Source organism: Sabethes cyaneus, chromosome 3, assembly GCF_943734655.1.
Source record: "Sabethes cyaneus chromosome 3, idSabCyanKW18_F2, whole genome shotgun sequence".
Lineage (NCBI taxonomy): Eukaryota > Metazoa > Arthropoda > Insecta > Diptera > Culicidae > Sabethes > Sabethes cyaneus.
Genome location: NC_071355.1, coordinates 76,406,112 through 76,427,725, shown reverse-complemented (window position 1 = coordinate 76,427,725; position 21,614 = coordinate 76,406,112). Strand labels below are relative to the sequence as shown.

General features: G+C 41.2%; 1 protein-coding gene across 1 annotated transcript in view; it reads right to left on the bottom strand.

Moving 5' to 3' along the window:
* LOC128742864 (zinc finger protein rotund-like) overlaps positions 1 to 16,651 on the bottom strand; it is a 40,681-nt gene extending 24,030 nt beyond the window's left edge. Inside the window, exon 1 of the mRNA XM_053839347.1 lies at positions 15,838 to 16,651. Coding sequence (XP_053695322.1) covers positions 15,838 to 15,882 — 45 coding nt within the window. The 5' untranslated portion in view covers positions 15,883 to 16,651. The remainder of the gene's footprint in view (positions 1 to 15,837) is intronic.
* Positions 16,652 to 21,614: the final 4,963 nt, after the last annotated feature.

The window sequence follows — 21,614 nt, the reverse complement described above, 5'->3', positions numbered from 1 at the left end:
AAGCTGAATTCAACATAAAACACGTTCGAGGAATTGACAAAATCAGGGACTTCAGGGAAATCAGTTAGCCACACGACCAAAAGCCTTACATCGGTCAGACGAGGAGAAATCTGGAAACACGTACAAACGACAACTTGGCAGAGGTGGCAAAAGCAAGCAACCAGGGATACGGAAAAGGGTTTATCGCACCGTTTTAGATCAAATGTAGTGAAACATATCTTCTATGACAACAAATAATTAACAAATAACGATCCCCGACCAAAAAACTAACAGCTAACGTCTGAAAGGAAATTGCAGCGTAGAAAAAAATATTTCAAGACATTTTCATGAGACAAGACACATTCGTTTCTTACGTCTATCTTTTAGAATTTTCCATAACCGCAGAAAACTCTGCTAAAAATATTGTACAGATATTGTTTCCACGATTGCTGAGAAAGTTTGCTTGCATTTTCATACAAAAACGTTTATTCTGCGAAAAACAAAACAAAGTTTCGGGTTTAACAGTTATGAACTTTTTTAAACAAGAGACATACGAGAACATTAATAACTCTTCATTGGGGTTTTCTGACCCCACAAAAGTGGTTACCTCGAATTTTTTTGTCACAACTCTTGTAAAATTCTGTACTGTAATTTGAAAAAAATCTCCACGGAACAAATGAAACTCCTATATTATTGGGGACATTTAGTGTAATTCCTCACTTTAAAAATTAGGAAACACTTCAAGAAAGAATTACAGAAACCGTTGCAGTTCAACGATTGAATCCACACCTAAAGTATTTTTACTTCGTCGACATAAAAAGACCGACAGGTGGTGAGCTGGTAGTTCATTACATGAACTATCAAATTTTATAAAAAGAGAGCAGTGGTCTAAGGTTGCTCCACTGTGGTACGCCAGAGAGGTTGCACGACTAATCGGAAAACTCGAACCCGGTCTTCACATTCAGCCTTCGCTACGGTGTGTTAGGTACGATTGTAGCCAGTTGGAGAACGGTGCGGAAACTCCCAGCTTCTCAAGTCTTGCAAAGAGGATATACCGTAATTCACGCGATCAAACGCTGCTTTCAGGCTCATGTACACTGCGTCAATTTGCATTTGTTCATTCATGTTGCAAAGGCAAAACGAGACAAAATTGACAATATTTGTAGAGAATGAACGTTTTGGAAAAAAATAGCTAGCGAACAAAGCGTCCTTTACGATTATTTCGAGCACTTTAGAGCTGGAGAACAATGATGTAATCCCTCGACAGCCGACAGTCACCACTGCGGTGTCGGTGGTTTTTTGCTGGTTGTGATCACTTCTAAAGACGGAAAATGCGCTCCCACTAGCTGTTGCTAGTGAATCCTCACGCCCAGTCAGGTTTCCGTTAAAACGATTAGGAGGAAGTCGTCTATGCTCGGACACTTAAGGTTTTTAAGATAAAACACAAAACATACCGGTTTTATTACCTCTATTTACACTTTAATGTAGAGAGAAACAATATTATAAGCAAGAAAATACAAAGCAACAAAATTTGCGCTGCAAGGTTGATTTTGAAAGTAGATAGTATTTTGAGTACAAATTAGTTCAAATCGAAAGCTGTCTTCTACGCTCGGACATGATAAACTGATCTATAAAAACCAGCATCAATAGAAGAAGAAGATCCTAGAACAATTTTAAACTCCAGCACAGACCTTGTGACTCTAGTCCTGGCAGGTTTGCTGTATAAAAGTTGAATAAAATTCTATTCACATAAATTTTTCGTTGAGAGTGCTGGTAATGTGGAATGCATGCAAAAATGTACGCGGCAACTCCATTTACAAAGCATATCCGTAGGCTGACAATTTTGTTGATATTTTACTGCAATTTTTTCTGATTTTTTCTACGTTTAGCATTGCTAGTTTTACATTTCATATAGGAATCAAAAATATAGCAATTCTAGATGAAGTAAATATATTTTGCTGATTACCTTACTGTCCGGTCATAGAGGACAGGTTGGTGTCCGGCCATATAGGACACGACACAGTTTCAAAAAATTAATTGTTTTCTTCAAAATTTTGTATTTTCGGGTCAAATTTAAACAGTTTCGAACAAATAACTTCATCAAACCAACGCTCAGAAGTATTGCATCTTTTATTCATTAAAAACATTTGCAACTGCACTTGTGTGAAATTTACTCGATTCTCTTTGTTTTAGTGGTTGAGCCGTTTGACAGTTCTCATTTGTTTAGCTTTTGAAACAAAGACATCATAATTAGACATCATAAAATCTTGCAATTTACTATTGTTCCATGCTTTCCGAATATTTTTATCAATCTTTGTTTTTGAGAAATCTTAGTGTCCGGCCATAGATGATTATCCCCTTATATCGGAGTTGGATTCTGTTACAGCGATAAAAAAGTCGTCAATTTTGGTTCGAAGTCCGCGTACGTTCTGGTAGTAAATCAACGCTGGATTGGAGTTCTGCTGCGGGTCAGGCAGAGAGCTGGAAATATTGCATTCCGTTAACTATGTTTTCATAGACTTTAGTTTACGAAGTTTTTAGACAAAGACTTTAGTTTTATATAAATTCTAACATCATGTCGATACACTTGATAGAAAAGAAGGGGCAACCACGTATTTTCACAAGATGTTTTACTTTCAGGACATCATTTTGGTCTAGGTTCAAGTAAAACAAATTATCCTCGACCTACTGGAACGAGGAGACGCTGTCACATTTTTTTAATTTAAAATGGAAATAAACCCAATTGCAGGTGAACGAATGGTGTACGAAACTATCATCACGCGGGCTTGGAGGGCCAAAAGTTGCACGAAAAGCGTTGAGATTGACGACTTCGTTAAGAGTGTTTCTAACAGCGAAGGCAATTTGTCCCAAGGAAGCAGGAAAACTAAGGCGGACTGGTTGTAATCACCGAACAGCAGTGTTAGGTTATTTGACGCTACCTGAAAAAACACACTTTCAGCTGATTCGAGATGCTCGCTGATGCTCCTGGCGTCTTCCTTACGGCTGGGGGTTAATAGATTACCCTGACGCTCAGAGAACGACCGACCACTAGCATATTGACTCATAGCGTTTTGAAAATTGAGTATGGGTCGATAGCTTATTGGAAATCGTGACCGACACATCAACACTGCGGTGGTTTTTTGCTGGTTGTGATTACTTCTAAAGACGGAAAATGCGCTTCCGAAAAGCTATTGCGAGTGACTCCTCACGTCAAGCCAGGTTTCCGTTAAAACGATTATATCGGAGTTGGATTCTGTTACAGCAATTAAAAAGTCGACAATTTTGGTTCGAAGTCCACGTACGTTCTGGTAGTAAATTAACGCCGGATTGGAGTTCTGCTGCGGGTCAGGCACAGAGCAGGAAACACTTTAGTATAGTTAATAAAAGCGTAGTTCTATATCAACAGTATGGTTCTGATAGCTAACAGTAACGATGGCTCTTCAAAATGATATAATATCATTGAAGTGTAATGTACACTTCTGGTATGTCGGGAAATTCTACTACTCCAAATAATCTATGAATCATGACTTTCTAGTGGTTGAAAAACGACACAGTTATAGCTGAATTCAGTTGCGGGAAAGTTATTATCGTTTGAAACACCTATAACTCTTCAAGAATTCAATGTGATTTCTGTTTATGTCGACTTACTATAGCATGAAAAAGATAATATAATCAACTATTTCGTGTTCATTTTCAATCAAAGGTCGAGTCTATTAAATTTAACACACGTTCTATTAAAAATTTTCACACGAAATATCGTTTTGGAACCAAAATAAACTGTATAATGACATCACGTCCACACGTTTTATGCATTTTGCATCCAAACTCGAGTCTATATTTGCCCAATCTCAAAATTAAAAGAAGCGATTTTAACATTTTCATTATGCTTAAAATTTTTATTGCGAAGCGACGCCGCCACTAAATAGTCCGCTCGATAAGGTTGACGTTTTGCATAGAGAGTAGTTTTATGAGGTACCGGATAGAAAAAGTTTTTTTTTCTGGAAACTGCAGTGACCTATTATCGTACTTGATAGCGATGTAAAGCTTCAATGTTATTCATTGAATAACGTCGTGTTTCCTAGGTAGATCTTCAAAGACTGATCATCAAAACTTTCATTTAGCTCTCGGATTCGGTTTTAAATTTACGTACAAATTTCTTACGAAATCATTCTTGATATCAAGTTACGCTCAAAACCTGTTCAATGGGTCCTGTTAAGAGCCCAATAACACTATTTCGGACACCACAATAACAGGTATAAGACGGGGCGTAAAAGGGCATTTAAACAAATTAGATTATCGCCTATGAAAACTACATGATTTGCAACCGAATCAAAGCACTGCTGTCCTCCTCCTGTTGGTTGATTCGTCGGTCGGTCGGTGATGAATGAACCCGCAGCAACCCGCCCGGCCGTCGTGCCGTCATCGACAAGACAACAAGACTACTGCACCACGATGATGACTGGGACGAAACTTACATCGAAATAACACACGCAATCGCGACACTGACACTGGCGGACCCCCTCGAAGGTAGCAGTCAGCGGCGGCAGCGTAGTAAACTGCTAACATGGCCACATGTGCACAATAAGCAGACACTATAGTACTGAGTGCGGTTGAAGTTCAAGAGACGACTGCGAGGCGACGAACACATGTGAGAGAGTAATATTGTATTCAAATAATAATATCAGTCTACGCCTTCATCATCAGTCATTTGCATAAAAAATAAAGATGGGTGAAATGGTAGCCAGTGCATGCCGTTCGGGATGACATATGTACGGTTCTGAACATATTAAAGTTATGCTGGGAGAAACTGTTGGTCATGCGACGGTTACCCAGGACTGTTCTCACCAAGCAATTGATGATTCCAATTTTGTCAAATTTTGCACAAATTCTCGGTTCATAGAGGTTTTTCTATGAAACACAGCGTCATCTATGTTGCACATAGTGACAGTGGTGCCGGCTGAGGGAACTCTCCAAACAATACTCAAGTGGCCGTGAATTAACGCTCGGCGAGTTGTGGAGTTTACAGCTGGCTGGCTAAAGTTGTTAGTCGGTATATTATTTCACTTCAAACGAGGCAAAGAATTGGCAGTTGTTGCAGGGACAACACACTCGCTGCTCGTCGTGAAAAATGAGAACGTAATTACTGCCGCGGGCATATACTGCGCGGGACAGTATCGTAGTATAGTTTTCGAGTAAGTTACTAGAAAATTTGCGAACGATTCGTTTGCTTTTTTGACGCTCAACAGGTGATCTTCCGTCTACATGCATCTGCTTTGAGATGCACAAGATCATCGAATTCTTCACGCTGCTTTGCAGTGGCAATCACGGTCACTGTGCTCGTGTTCCGCGTAGTCTCAACAACGGCCTTCATTGTAAAAAGCCGACTGACCCCATCTAACAGATGCCCTTTTCCTACACAGCTACCGTCGTTGCGCCGTCACTAATTGAACAAAACAGTGTGCAATAACTGGCCGACGAATATCGTCTGGCCAGTGCGGTGCTGCAGCAGCACACGTGAAAAAGACGACGATGCTGCCAAATGAAAATCAAGTGGAATGGTACAAATCACCATAGGCGATAATTGTTCGATCGAAAATTATTGACAATTTAATTGGTGTATTTACGCAAGTACCCTAAAACTCGGATGGTTACGCTTTGCGCGGTAAAACGGTTCAGTACGGACAGTCGAAGAAATCACGTCAATCAGTCTATTGTTGCTTTTGTTGATGTTGTTGTTATTGTACAGCTGTATGTGCCTCCAAGTGTGGCTATTCAAATTAACGGCCATAGTTGGTAGCGGCGGCTGCTGCCGGTTGGAACCTACCAAAACTAATACGTAACCCCAAATGCCCCGTAACGCTCATCGCACGCTGCTGAGATCGACCCAAAAAAAAGCGTTGCAACTCACCGTGCGCAACATATTTAACAATTTCACGCCATTTCCGCCCCACTGTCTGAATAATTTGGTGGATTTTTTTTCTACATGCTAGTTACAACTTCGGAAGACTGACCTTCTGGGGGTTTTTGAAAGTAAGCTACCTGTTATCGAAAAATTATGCGCTCCTAGCTCCAGTTTCGAGCTAAGGCGGTCACTGGGATGGCTCGCAAACAAGTTCGAATTGTTCTGCTGCCCGTAGATGACGTAAACCCGTCAGTAATTAGTAGCAAAGTTGGCTCTAGCCTCGTCATCCCGTCGGCGACGACGACGACGACGGACGGCAGCAGCAGATGCCTGCCGCATCAGCTAGAGTTAAGCCTTCTTCGATTGCCTTCTGTTTGAACAAGAGCAACCGAGAGGAACACGAAACCGAATGTAAACAAAGTTGAAGAAATTTATTGAAAAATAAACAACCGTACCCGAAGAAGACGTAGTCGACTGCGTGATGCGATGCTTTGTGTGTTGTTTTGGCACTTGTTTACGGCTGCTTCCTTCATCCGAATAATATTTTTTAGTCCCCAATATGGTAGCTCGAAATTTGCAGTTTTTCCGTGTGAGTGCCACCACAGATCGATGGATGGGACGACAGATGACGAGGCGCGCGATGTTTCAGTTGTGTCGGTCGGTTTAGGTCTAGGTGTTGAGTAAAAAGTCATGTAGATTAATAGCGTTACGAGAACTCAAACTTGTTCGACCGTGCGTCTGGGCGATCGAATATGATGTAACACCGCTCGACCCTTGTGCAGTGTCTGCTATTCTATTTTCGGAAAGAATTGCACGTCAAGTTATTTACCGAAACTGGTTTGTCAAGAAGAATCTTCTTCACCTTTTCGGCGGGGTTCATTCAGGAAACCAACAGTGCAGTGAGGGCTGCTTTTCACCACCGAGAGGAGAGAAATATGCAAAGGTCAATTCGACAAATTGCCGTTTTTTTAAACAATAAATTCAATTAGAAATAAAAACAAACACATTTGGTGGACTTTAAGTTTCACATTATTTGAGTAGGTATGGTGCTAATATGAAGTATAAAGCGTGTTGATAGAAAGCTAATTCATATATTTATTAATAATTCAACATTAAATATCTAGATCTTGTTCTAAGCACGGAATAAGGGTGCTTGAATATAGAAAACTGTATTTTTCTTAGTGTTTTGCATTCAGTTTCATGCAATTGCTGAGCTAGCCTGGTTAATCTCACAGATTTTTTTTTATTATTATTTATTCATTTAGTCCATCTGACCGCCGTGCACATGAATTTGTGATAGGATGGGGAAAACCCCAGTTAAGGTGACGCTTCTCTCAATTGGGCGCAAAAATCCCATCCTTTTGATGTAGAATACAAAACATTATTTACAGACACATTTCTCGCTTAAAATACTTGTACAGATAGCAAATGGTCAAGCTTATAATCTACTCCTTGCAACTGAGCATTTAAATTTATTAAAAACATGACACACTGCCCGGATGGATTCGTTCTGGCCGCAGTTGGTGCGCTGGAAGAAAATCCTCATAAAGTCCAACGCCACGATTGTAAGCTGCATTTTTGGGGGAATGAAGTTTGTCGTTTAAAAGCTTTGCTATGAAAATGTTTCTGACCAAGTCTACTCTTTGGGTAAGCGTTTCCATGTTAAGCAGACGACGGCGCTTCATGTAACGAGGCAGAGATCTAAGAGCATATCGTAGAAATCTAGACTGAACCGCTTCAATCCTACCCACTCAAATATTTGCACAGGAGCTCCAAATTATCGCTGAGATTTATAAAAACGATTGCACAAGTCAGTAATACAGTGCTCTCAGACAATAATACGGATCAGTGAACTCCTTTCCAATTCATGTAATAAAGCCAAGATTTCTATTCGCTTGTGCAATAATTAGTGAGTACCCAAGTAACAATTTGGGTTTTATTACACTCTTATGATGGCATTTAAGACCAAAATTAGTCTTGAAGACCACCATAAGAGTACAATAAAACTCACATTGTTGCTTAGCTAATTATCTCTAAAGGATATGCGAGAATCCAGCAGCATCCCAAGTTCCTTAAAAGACTGTAGACTGTGTAGACTCATATTGCTGATCAGCTGATTATTGGAGCACCATTCAAGCAGATCATCCAGATATCATTGTGCAGTTCGGTTCAGTCTTCTATGGATCGTATCACAGGAAACAGTTTTAAATCGTCCGCATAAAGTAGTTTGCATCCTGGTGGTATTATAGAACATACGTCATTGAAAAACAGAGGAAATTGCAAAGGCCCGAGATTGCTTCCTTGTGGTACATGAGTTGACGCGAAGCGAAGTTTCTAATCTGCATAGTAAGAAACAGATATTTGACGAAGCTATAAGAAGCTCCCAATCGAGCAATTTTTTCCCCAGAATAGAGTTATCGACTCGGTTAAATGCGGTTTTATTATCTGTGTAAATGGTATCAACTAGCGCCATCTTCTATATGCAGTGTGATGTGAACTGAGGCAAATTAGTGGTTTTCGATCTGCCTGGAAAGTAGTCATGTTGGTCGGTCAGAGATATAGGACTAGTCGGCCTTTTTGAAGACCAGAAACATAATAGACTTTTTCCAACAAGTTGGAAATAGAGCTTGCGATGATTTGTTGAAAATTATTTTTAACGCGCCACAGAGGGCAGTTGCACATTTTTCAATTACATTTGCAGGAATTCCTTCAGGACCATAAGAGATAGAGGAGTTCAGCTTTCCAATCACAGCAATAACATCTTCATCGGGGAAATTTATGTTACCAATGTTTAGAACGTTGCTTGAAACATGACGGAGAGCACTTTCGAATTCTAATGAGTTAGCGGAAGTAGCACTAAATACGCCAGAGAAATGATTGGCGAACAGATTACAAATATCGCTTTGTAACACGGATTTGTTAAAAAAAACGCTCTACAGCAGTTGTGCCCAGGCATAGGCAAGGTGCGGGCCAAATCTGATCGTCCCATGAGTGCCGCGGGCCGCAATGACCTCTGACTATTCCTGCGCATAACAAATATAAAATATGCGGCAGCGAAAACCATTTAGGAATCACCATCGGAAAGGAATTTAGGAAAGGTTTGAGCCGGAAAGCATCCACAACATGCACGAGTCATTAGGACTAAACTGAGTGACCCCTGTTTCACTTACTCATAAGTCCACCGTCCCTCAAATCAGTCCGCGGGCCGCACGAATTATGTGGAAGGGCCGCAGTTTGGCCTTCCCTGCTCTACAATAACAAATAAACTAGAATTGGTTCCCAGAACGATGCAATGGATGTCGGATGATTACCAAGTTGACACTATTTATACAGATATGTCCAAGGCGTTTGATCTGGTCAGCATAGATGGAATGACTGGTGCTCTGCGAAATGGAACGGAATGGAATTGATGGCGTCTGTTTAGAATGGATGTGTTCATACACGGAAAGAAATCTGATTCCGATACCACGAATAAAGTCATGAAATCATGAAACTTGATTTGCTGTCAAATCATGAATGAACTGCCATATCAGGCAGCGCAAAATCATGAACAATAGTTCATGATTTTGCGTTGTGTTGTACTGTAAAAAGTTCGTGATATCATGATTATTATTCATGGTGTATTTTAGTAAAACATAAGCTAGAGACCTGAAATCATGAGTCATTTTGCACGTTTTGGAGAATAAATTTCTATCCGTAACTTAACTAATCGTTTACAGTATGTAAGACTACACAATACTAATTCTTAAGTATTTGCAGCGAGCTCAGGAGTAGTACCTCAAGGGAGTCATTTGGGACCTCTATTGTTTGTTGTTGCCATGAATGAACTGCTTGACTAGCCGTCCGTGAGATCATACCCGTCCGTGATATACGAGGATAGGAGAAGGATACGATTCTCCAAGAGAACTTAAATTGGCTTTTCCACTTTTGTGAATCGTTTGGGCTAAAAGTAAATGTTTTCAAGCGTAATGTGATTTCATTCTGTAGCAGATATAGTAGGCATAGCATGTAGTAGAAGTTGATATAAGAGTGACATTCAGTGCAAAATATATCATTAGCATTTGAGAAGCGAACGAATAAACATTGTTTTTAATATTTGTCTACAATTATCAGAAGTGGGATGATACCTTGTGAACGCCCCGAACGATCGAAAAAATTTCTAGAACCGAAGGATTGCTGGAAAGAAATTCATCGAATTTTTCAACATGGAGGAAATTTTGGATTCGAAGCTAGGCCGTCAGTATGGAACTCGTTTTTGTAACGAAACTAGGACCGTTTGTGCGACTGCTGGTAGGACTGTTGGAGCAGTCAGAAGCGAAACTGGCGCTGTTAGTTACAATGGAATGACGAAATTGCGAAGTTGATCAGGACAAATTTATGAAAATCGAACGAATGCAAGCAATTTATAATAGGGAAAACAGAGAAGTTCTTCAAAATTGAGGCTCAAAGAAGCAGAAAAAGCGGTTAATGATTGGACAGACTTCAAACTCAAAATAATGTAAGTTTTTTAGCGAATTCTACGAAAATTTTGCCTGCGACGTCATCGTAAAAGCAAGACTAGTGGATTTGAGGGGACTTCGGAGCAAAATTACAAGTTTAAACATACAAACAAAAGTTTTTATAAAAAAAATCAGAGCCGTTGGTGCGACTCTTGGAACTATCAAAAGCGAGACGTGCTGTTGGAGCAGCAACTAGTGAAATCACCGTAACTGTTGGAGCAGTTCAATCCGTCGTTGTAGCAATTAAAACTACGGAGACTATTTTTGTAATAAAACCAGAGCCGTTGGTGCGACTACTGGTATGACTGTTGGAGCAGTCAGAAACGCTGTTGGAGCAGCGCCTGGAGGATTCAACACAACTGTTGGAGCAGTTGAATGTGATTGCGAATTCTGCAGGTTCCTGGACGAATTGCTGAATAATGATATGTAATGTACATCGAGGACGATGTAATTTGTCAGGATGGCCGAACTGTAGCAGATATAGTAGGCATAGCATGTAGTAGAAGTTGATATAAGAGTGACATTCAGTGCAAAATATATCATTAGCATTTGAGAAGCGAACGAATAAACATTGTTTTTAATATTTGTCTACAATTCGATCGCAGATCCAGTAAAATTTAGTATGAAGTCTCGGTATAGACGTAGTTTCAAGGAAGACCTGCCAATGTATTTTAGATGTGGAAATGGACCTTCACCTTGACCTTGGCCTTCGGTAAACATATCGAGAAATTTGTAACGAAAGCGAACTCTATTTAGCACGGGGAAGCGATTCAGCCGCTAACTAGATGATCCGTATACGATAATTGCAATGCATATATAACGGTTTGCTTCGTACGACCATTGAGTATGGAAGCGTGGTGTGACGACCAAATTATACCGCCTTCATAAATCGAATTTAGCGGGTACAGAAAAATGTAATCTTCGTTGCAGGGACGAAATGCCTGACTGCCGATCTTTATGCTTATCAGTAGGAATACACAGTTTGAGCGAACGCAGAGTTTTAACCCCCACAACTCCCGCCAGGGCATGTGGCTCGCTGGTACTAATGTACCTTTGAACCATAGATGCGCTGAACAAAAGGACACTGCACAACCCTCTTATTAAACGCGCGACGTATCTTCAAGCTCCACCATCTGGTGGGTTGCGTTATTTATAGACACAAATTTTGCCTCTTCCTCGATCAAATGTAATCGAGCCACCGAATTGAGAAGTTTTAACTGGTTTTTACTTACGGAACGACGAAACTGTACATGTAAAACATGTTTTTAAAGGAACATAATTCTAAATTGAAATAAATTATAAATAAATGATATTAATTGCCATGAATGATGAATTCGACCTCATTCAGCAGTTAGGCCAATACTAATATTATATAAAGTTTTTGTCCTTCCGGTGTTGGGCCATTAAAAGGGGCCAAAAAACCGATTTTTGTAATCGAGCAAAAAAAAATTATTTTTTTTTATATAAACCATATCAATTTTTTCTTTTCATATACACGTTATTATTTTTAGTGCAAAAACCCACAAATGAAAAAACAAAAATGAGAGAATTTTTTTGCCGATTTTCGGAAATTCCGTTGTTCGAATTTCCATTTCTGTTTCGTGTTAGAAGCGTTAACTTCACTCGTACACTCATTTTTCGAGTTTTTCAGGCTGTATAGCCCACGGGCAATTGATTTTATAAAAAAAATTTGACGTAAATCATACAATTATTCTTTTACCCCCGATTTTTCAAGCTAATTTCGACGGGGGAATGACGAAAACTTCAAAAATAATTCGCAATGGGCTTAATTATTTGACATTTTCGATTGAATATGATTTCCAGCATATGGCTACCTCAGATGGCTTGGAGGAAGTCCAATTGCCGATCACTTTTTGCACAGTAATGCAGGCGAATATTGTCTTCCGAAGCGTTAATCGTCTGCGGATCAAAAAATACTCCAACAATGTTAAATCGCGTGATTTTGGAGGATTATTCAGCGAAATTATTCGTCTGCTCAACGTTTCGTTTCTTTAGGCGGTTTGGCATGTGGCACTGTCTTGTTATTTGTTATTTATTTTGTATACATTCATCGGACAAACAGTCCACATGAACACTTGTAAACTAGGATATAACATAATAGTTTGTTACACGGTCACGAAAAACGCTAGCACTAACATTGAAGTCAAACAAATGGTAACACTGGTTAAATAAAAAACACATCGATCGTATGGGCTCATTTTGTGCATAATTCGTTCTGTACTGCTGAAGTCTCGCGAAATCCCAGCGTCGAAGGGGTCGTGGTACTACATTTATGTTTATTCTGGAGAGAATCCAAGGCGCGTCGATATCCCCCAACAACAGTTTGCCGACAAAGACCGTCCTCTGAGCGTTTCTACGCTTTTGGAGGGTATCCATTCTCAGAAGTCTACATCTTGCTTCGTACGGTGGTAGCTCATTTGGATTTCGCCAAGGAAGAAGTCTTAAAGCGTATCTGATGAATCTCGCTTGAACTTTTTCAATTCTGTGGATCCAAATGCGACGGAATGGACTCCAAACGATAGCTGCTGTTTCCAACACTGATCGAACTAAGCTGAAATACAAGGCACGCAGGCAGTATGGGTCGCGGAATTCAGCTGAGATACGGAAGATGAACCCGAGGTTCTGTCGAGATTTACCAACGATATGACTATAATGCTCTCGGAAGCTTAGTTCTGAGTCTATCAAAACCCCGAGGTCACGTACAACATTTGATCTTTGTATTTCTTCGTTTCCTATTCTATAACTACATAGAATTGGGTTCTTTTTCCTCGTCAACGTGATTACCGAGTATCGTAACGTTCTTTCGTAAACCGGTTTACTTTCAGGACATCAAATTAGTCTAGCTTTAACAAATAAAAACAATATCAATCCTGTAGGAACGGGAAATCTCTGCTACTTTTTTGCGTAAATGGAAATAACCGAAATACTAGTAACCAAGGTGAGTTAAAATAGGTGATCTAGTTTTCACAGTTTGTAGAACAGGAGTGCGCGGAACGATTGGTTAGCAACCATCGACGTTGTTCATACATTCGACAGTTTCCGCTTTGAAAATTTCGGCGATCGTTAAGGGCAACCCAGCGGGGGTGAAAAACAAATTTGAACATTAGAAAACCTCTCTTGACTAACCTTGCTAGTAACTAAGATGTGAGTCTTATTGTGGTCTGTGCCTAGGAAGTAAAACGAACATTTTAAAAATGGAAAAATTTGATCTTAAAACAATGTTGATACTAATTAGCATGCAATTTCTACATATTTTATTAATCGATTAATTAATCGACCACTGAAAACCGTTTAGAATTGAGACTTTTTAGAGTTTGAAATCATATTTTTTCGTGACGCTCGTATTTTAAGATTTTTTGAAAAGGCACCTTATCAAACCATAAGAAGTACGTCTAAAAACTCGTCCTTTACCAGTTTGTAAATTATAGAAGGATGTTTCGGGGGGTGACATACTTTATTTCTTCCTCTTTAGAAATACTTGCTGACTCGTGTTGTATCAAAAAACACGTCCCCATTGTAATCAGTCCTTGGTTAGTCGTTGCTAATTCCTCGAGCGTCCCAACGGCGACGCTGGCAAGTCAGCTTCGATCTGGTCATGCAATCTAGTACGTTGCGTGCCAATGGCGTTTTTGAAGAGAGCAAATTTTGGCACACTGTCGTTCGGCATCCTCGCGGTGTGGCCAGCTCGATTTTCGCCAAGTTTTCTTCAAGTAGAGAATGCAGCTCGTGGTCCGTATGCCTCCACTTACTGTTTGTATTCCGCCATAAATAGTTCGCAACCCCTTTCACTTGGATACTTTCTTCAAGGGTCATAGTCTGCAGTCTGTAGATGTCTTGCGGAGGGCAAATCCCCAAATATAAACCCGAAATATGATACCTGTCATACATGTGAACTTATGAACTCATTTCAAGACCACCACCGTTAATAGTCAATGTTCGTGGGAGGCCCCATTATTTCGTTTTGGTCCTTACTATCATATATGCATTCAATTTCGGACACATGGACCGACGGTCCCCCCTTTTAGTCGGGCGTAGATTGCCTTCGCCGTGCCAGTTTCTAGAAATAACTTGTAGAAGTCCCCTGCGAGTCCTAGAAGTTTACTACCCTTATTCAAAATCGTGCCTCTTACCGAATCACACCCTCAATCTCCTTGAAGCTAATACAAATTTAAACCTTTGCAGACAATAGTCAACAGAAATACTTTTATTTCCCCTGCCAGTTTACTCTCCACTTGGGATAAACCAATACATTTTACAGAAGAAAAAAAAAGTTACCGCGTCGAAAAAAACAATAACAAACCAGGAACAACAAACTCGAACCACGAAGCAAAACATAGCAGCAGCGGTGGAAACAGCAGCAGCCGCATCAGCAGCGCGCGAGAGATTGAGAAAACATCGAAAAGTAATTTTACCCCGGGTCTGCGCGAAACGGGTGAAAATGGAAAAACAGCACAAAAGCGAACAAAAAAAAAAGAAGATGAAAAAATAACAGCAAAACAAAACAACCCCAAACATGCATGCGCGTTTTTTCCACGGCACAGTGGAGTGATGGAGCAAAAAATAGACGAGTAAAAACCCTCCGCTGGTGGTTCGACACCCATCTCAGGTTAGGTTTTTGTGGGACAGCGCGAAACGGCGGCGAGCCGGGCCGGCCCGGCCCGGTGCATCTTTGGTCGGATCCGAGTGCAGCAGTGCAATGTCGACGGATACTTGACAGCTAGACACCATTTTTTTTTGCTGCCTCACCGACGACGACTGCTGAGTCTCGCAGCAAACGCGAACTTCTGGTTTCTCACGACCGCGCGCGACGCGCGAGCAGTATCAGAAGCGTTGGGAACTCAGCAGGCCGCACCGGGCGGGGGCGTGTTACCGTGTGCTGATGATGCGGCGGCCTTATGTGAATTATCTGTGTGTTTGCGTTCGATTTAGACGTGTTTTTTTCGCAGTGAGAGTGAGTTACAGTATTTGCCGAAAGCAAGACGGTGAGATTTTTATTGAATGCAATCGTAAAAAACGGTATCAATGTCTTGGACTTCTATTTAGATCAGTACTATTTACCCAACTTGGCTTAGTAGCTGTTAGAACTAAGAATAAATTATTTTTCCAGAAAGGTAGACCAATTGCGAATTATATCTCGTCACAAACACATCTGTTCTTGGCGCGATAACAAAACAAATTTATAAAACACATCCCAAAATGAAAAAATGAGCGACTCAATGTTTCTTTGCCCGTTTTCGATGGCTGTGCTGCGTCGCCGGCCGCCGTACCAATCGGTACGTACGGCAACTGGGCGAGAGGGATTATCGAAGGAGAATATGTTTCGAAAAAGAAATGAGAAAATGAAAATAACAAAATCCGACGAGGCAAAAAAAAGAATACAACACAAAAGCTGAATTTGCCAGTGGGGGCACAGTTCCAAGCGGGTTGCTGAGTTACCTTAACATCGAGATCCTCGGCTTCTTCGCTTTTCTCCCGTTTCATCTGGACGACGGCCGACGGTGGAATTTTGCCGTTTTCCGCCACCGCGGCCGCTGTCGAGATAACCAGTTGACCGAAAACTGGAGCCAGCTTTGCAGAATTTGATACGGCTCGAAGGTTGCGGTTTGCGAATAACTTGGAATGGATCGAAATTGCACAACGATAGCGCTCCGGGATCGATGCGAATAGACGAAGCGATGAATGACGAACTTTCGCTTTTCAAACTCCTGAACACCGCCCGCCTGCAATCGTTCGGATATAAAGTAAATAGCGCAGAGGAGCGGAAAAAGCGGCAATTTTCAGTAATTATCCGAATTAATGAAACTCATTCATGGTACTCCTGTATGGTGGTACGGCGATTGAAACACCTTGACGTCACTTATCGAAATTGGCGAATAGCTTCAGGAAATGACACCCATGAGTGTATAACATGGTGTTTCTTCGCGAAATCTCGGATTGAGAAATAATTTATTTCACTGATTCGTCACTCACGGGTCACACTAGCGAATCTCGTTTTTCACTGCTGATGGTATTAGTGGCAGTACGCCATAACTTTTTTTGCCTTCACTTTTTTTTCGCTCTCCTACACCATATTTTTTGACTGGTGGCTCGGACCGACGTTGATTTTTTTCGATGCCCAGAGACGCTTTTGAGTCGAGTTTAGGTCTGCTCCGGAAATCGGCACCAAACTAATCAGATCGTACTGTCAAGCAAAGATTAATGCAAATTGAGCTTCAACATCCTATCAAAATGGTATGAAAGTGATTTAGCTTTGCACCAGCAGCACTGTGTCACCGACTACAAAAAAGAAGTTAAATAAACACAAGAGTACTGGGGTTTTTTGTGCACACACCCGTACGCGCCGACGTTGAACTCACGGATGAGGCTGAACTCGGTTGTCCTCTAGCAAAAAACTGGTCCGTGTTCCACGTTCGCTTGCCGGTGCTCACTCTCGCCGAGCGGAACGGGGTTCTTCGTCTGGAGCGTTTTGAAAACTGTGGCCTCGCGACGCTCTCTGTTATTGTTGAGAATGAGTGCATCCGTACCGACGATAAGTCGCATTTTAATCAAACGACCATCGAAGCCAGCGCAGCGGAGGGGACAAAGAGTGCAATTCTTTTGCCCCCTATCCTGGACAATCGGTTATGCATGTAGTATATTTATATGTAGCTAAAAGCAAGCATCGTCAACTTTTCGGAAATGTCTACTTTCCAGCGAATCTCAAGTGGATTGTAACTCATGATTGCGATTATGCCGATATAGTGATTCCCCTCCAGCTCCAGCGGTGACAGATACATTCCAACCAAGCGATCAAAGTGAACGGCTGATCTTAACCTTGAACCGGCCCAAATTCTAAACACCCAACAGTTAGGGGTATGTTTGAGCAGAGAATGACCTAAGTCGAAGGTTGGCTTTTAGAATAATTGGAGCGCAAAGTGTGAGTTTGATGAATAATCCAATGACATACTTAAAAATAACAAATCAATTTTAGATGGAATTATTCATATTTCCATAATCTGGACGGCGGGTTATGAACCTCCCCATCTGTCCCAGCTACTACTCCTTCTAACACTTGCTACTACATATCAACATGCACAAGCGACCAATACAAGAAAAAAAATCGCAATATCCCCAACCGAGCAGCAGCAGCAGAGGCGGTTATATCAAAGATTGTATCGGTTTTTTTTGGCTCGCCAAATTTTTTTTCGGATGTGGTCGTGCGATGTGACCGTTCCTCGGTTTACCACCCGCTGCACAAACTCACCAAATTCCTACCTTCTTTCACCGCACCGCACCAGACCACTCTCGCGCACGACGGCGCACGTAAATTCAAACATGTGTGCGACCGCGACAACGACGGCGGCGTGGTATACGGCCGGTCGGCCAGCCAGCCTGCCAGCCGTGTGCTTTGGCTTGGCTCGAATGCAGTTTTCGTCTCCCGCGTAGTGTGATCGTAGACGAACGGTGCGCGGGCTTTATCTGACTTCTTCTACCTACGTGTTTAGCAGCGTTTCATTCTTCTTCCTCTGGGATTTTTTTTCGGGCATGATAACTTCTCACCACCCAGTTCCGTCGTTTCGTGCCTGCGCCTGATGCGTTCCACTCCTGGACGGTGGTGATTAAATTTGGGACTGGTGAGAAGAATGTTAGAGCGCGAGCTGTCTAGTGAAGTCGGTGTTTTGTCCTTCTTATCGAGAAATGGCTATGATTTCGCTTAAATCGTTAGTTTTAGCGTAGAACTACGTTTTTTGTTTTCCATACTGATGTGCATTTTAGAAGTACGAGAAATAAACGTGTAACGAAAAGTGGCTACGTTATACGAGATAATTGCATCAATCGATTAGAAATCTTCCTATGCATTGATAGATGTAGAAAATTTAAGAAGAATTTGTCAAATCACTATTAAAATAAGCTGGGCCGGCACTAGCCAGTTTGTCGCTCCACACAAATTCTTAAAATGGCGCCCCCAGAACAAATGAAAAACAGCCGGGGTTGCTATGTGCAGACATTTTACTACCTACACACTCGCAAACGCACAGACTCATAGCGTCTTTCTGCATAACCACTCACGAGGCAACGGGGCTAGCGGCACACTGAGGTACAGATTTTGCATTACTTTTTGTTTTCTTCTTCATCTTACGCCCTCGATTCTACACGCGGTTGGGAGTGCGAGTCCTCGCGAGTGATCGGTATCAATTATTTAGGCTGCAATGACGTGCGAGAGCGACGCCCGTAGGTAGCTGTTAGCTAAATACACACTCGCAAAAGTCGTTGCAGTGCATAAATAAAACAAGAGCGGGTGTCCGAAAGGAATGCTTATGCCGGCGTGTTCGTTAGAACCAGTACGCGTGTGTGAGAAAATTAGCCCACACAAGTGCGCAATACTGGTCACAGTCAACCGCCATTTCTTTTGAATAATTGTCAGTTTCTTGAAACCCATTATTAGAATGATAAACCTTCAAGAACGAAAAAGTTCGGTTCATATTTCCTGTTACTTCAGAAATTCCATTCTCATACCTTGCTACTTCACCGAAGTTAAATCTGCTGCTTGCGGATTCTGAAGAGATTCAAAAATCTCTCCCGAAAAATTACTAAATAATTTAACATCAAATAATGTTAATGTCACTTTCCCACCACGTTTATCTAAATATTTTGATTGTTGTGTTTTGTTGCGAATAGATTTTCAACAGGAGGGGGAGGAGCGCAAACGCAAAGCGAAGAATGGCGTAGGCGTATGAACTATGTACTGCAGGTACTTCTTGGAATAATTCTCAAAGCCTCATTGTCTCATCGTAGATGATGAGAATTACCTCAAGGTGGACTTTCGGCAGCTTCCGGGGCTACTGTTCCCTACTAGCACAGTTGTTATAATCTAGTTGTGGTAACTGATTAATGACTAATTTCAGTCATAAATAGGTTACAGCAACCAGAAACGACAAAAGTGTGCTCCTTGGGTTCTGTACCGACTAGTGCAAATTTGATGTTCCGGAGGAAGAAAGGGAGCAGAAAGTTTCAAAGTTTGCCAAGAAATACATGATTTGGTAAGATCGCTTGCTCGTGTGGCAAACGGAGTGTGTCGTTCGTGATTAGCGGGACTGTAAACGGGCAGATCTACCTCAAGGAGTGTTTACAGAAGTATCTGCTTTCTCTGTTGAAGTAACACGAGGGCCTTACGATCTTCTGGCCGGATCTAGTTTCGTGCCACTATTCAAAGGATTTCCCGGAGTGGTACGAAGTCCCGTTGGGTGGTATGAAGCCAACGAGGTTACTTTCGTACCCAAAGACAGGAAGCTCTCAACGCACTGGAACTAAGGCAATAATACTGGGCTATTATGAATCAGGAAGCATCCCAAGGATGTCAAATCTGAGATAGACATAAAGAAAAAGTGGGTTTCCGTACAGAAGAAACTGCAGCCAGATTTGTACACAACCTTATGAGTAATCTGTGCGTAAGGTGCGAACATTCGGTTATGATATTGAAGTTTAATGAAATAAACATGCCAAAAGCTGAAAGTTTGAAAAGGATCAGTCAACTAGGTAATTTTCTACAGCACTTTTTCTGTGAGGCAATTTGATGTAGGATACCCTTTAGACAAATTCTGGGTCAAAAACTTTGTATTTTGTTCGGTTCGCAGAGTGGCCTGGAAGTTTCCAAAAAAGGTGCGCGTTTGGCAAGCAGTCTGCAAGTGAGCACTGAAAAGTGAAGCTTTCGTACCTTCAGGAACTGGAACTGAACTAGAAAAAAAAACTTATTCATCAAAAAGAGTGCCTTTAGAAGAGGTTACGACCTTTTCTGGAACAGCATGAGATTGGCTTTTCTGGTCCGACCTTGCTAGCTATCTTTATTTAGATGCGATCACACAGTGAATGTACAACGACAATAACATCGCGTCGCTATGTTTTCTAAGGAATGCAATCCAACCAATTACGTTAACTTTGAGTTAACTAATTTCGACTCTACTTAGCACAGTTTTGTCTATTTTTGCTTGTTTTACAGATTAAAATTCAAGTCGTATGCTTAGTCGTATGCGTTGCTGCTTATCAAGTAGTATGCTTATTATGTAGCCATCCGGGCTTCGTCTACGGCGGGTCTTCGTCTACTTTCCGGACATAGGTACGAAAAACCAGCATTGTAACTAACTTTGATGCGAATTACATTCAAACTAATACTTGGCATCAATATTTATGTATTGTCCCTTCGTAATCGTCAAAAGATAATGTAAGTAAACCACTATTTTTCACTATTTTTCCAAAAACAAAAGTCCTCTTGGTTTTACTATTCGCTTTGAATATGGCAAAAAGCATCAGCAGTAGCTCAGCAGATTACTCGGAGTAAAAACTTCGAAATCCCAGCTCTGATTCAAACTACTTACACTGTTTTTGTGTCAGTGTGTTTGTCCATGGTACAGACGAAAGCAAATCTTCGTCATGACAAAGTTCAGTTTCCGTATGACGAACTGCCGTTGAACAAAAAAAATGTTTTTATAAAAAAACGCGAATTCTGAAATATTTTATCTGTCTACATCTAGAGGCAAGAAGTGAATGATTCATCTCGTGCCAAAAACTTGAGTACTTGTGGATATAATTCCTTAAAGAATCCGAAATAAAGTGTGAATCGTGACTACGTATGACGAGGTGGTTCCGCAACCCTACATATTTTCAATTATGTTGAACCCAACTCAATCTTGTATTATTTTTGTTTAAAATCATACATAACTTTAACTTATTTTAGTTTTGCGCCATTTAAAAAAAAGCGACGCGAGTGTAGAGTGTATCGAGGATAACATCGCTCAATTCTGCCTATTGCTGCATGCTCTCCCGTTAGACTGAGACCGTTCCAGGAGTCCTTCGCCGTCGAGTACCAAGCTGGTTTTCGTGAGTGTCGCTCAACAACTGATCAGATTTTCACCCTGCGTCAGTTACTATAGTCAAGTTCCGGGAGTACAACTAACAGATGCATCATCAGTTTGTAGATTTAAGGGCGGTGTGGATCAACTTTGCTGAAAACAGTAATTTTCTTTATTGTTGGAATCCCGAAATATACCGAGATGAAGTTTACAGTTCACAGGCGTTGTACAAAAGACAACAGAGCGAGTAACGGAAGGTTAACATCACCAAAATGAAGTACATAATTTGCCGGCAGAAAACATGGAACGGTAAACAAATGGTGTTATTGGCGAAGAGGGGCTGGATGGGCGACGAATTGCAGCCGGGATTCCGAATTTCTACAGCTT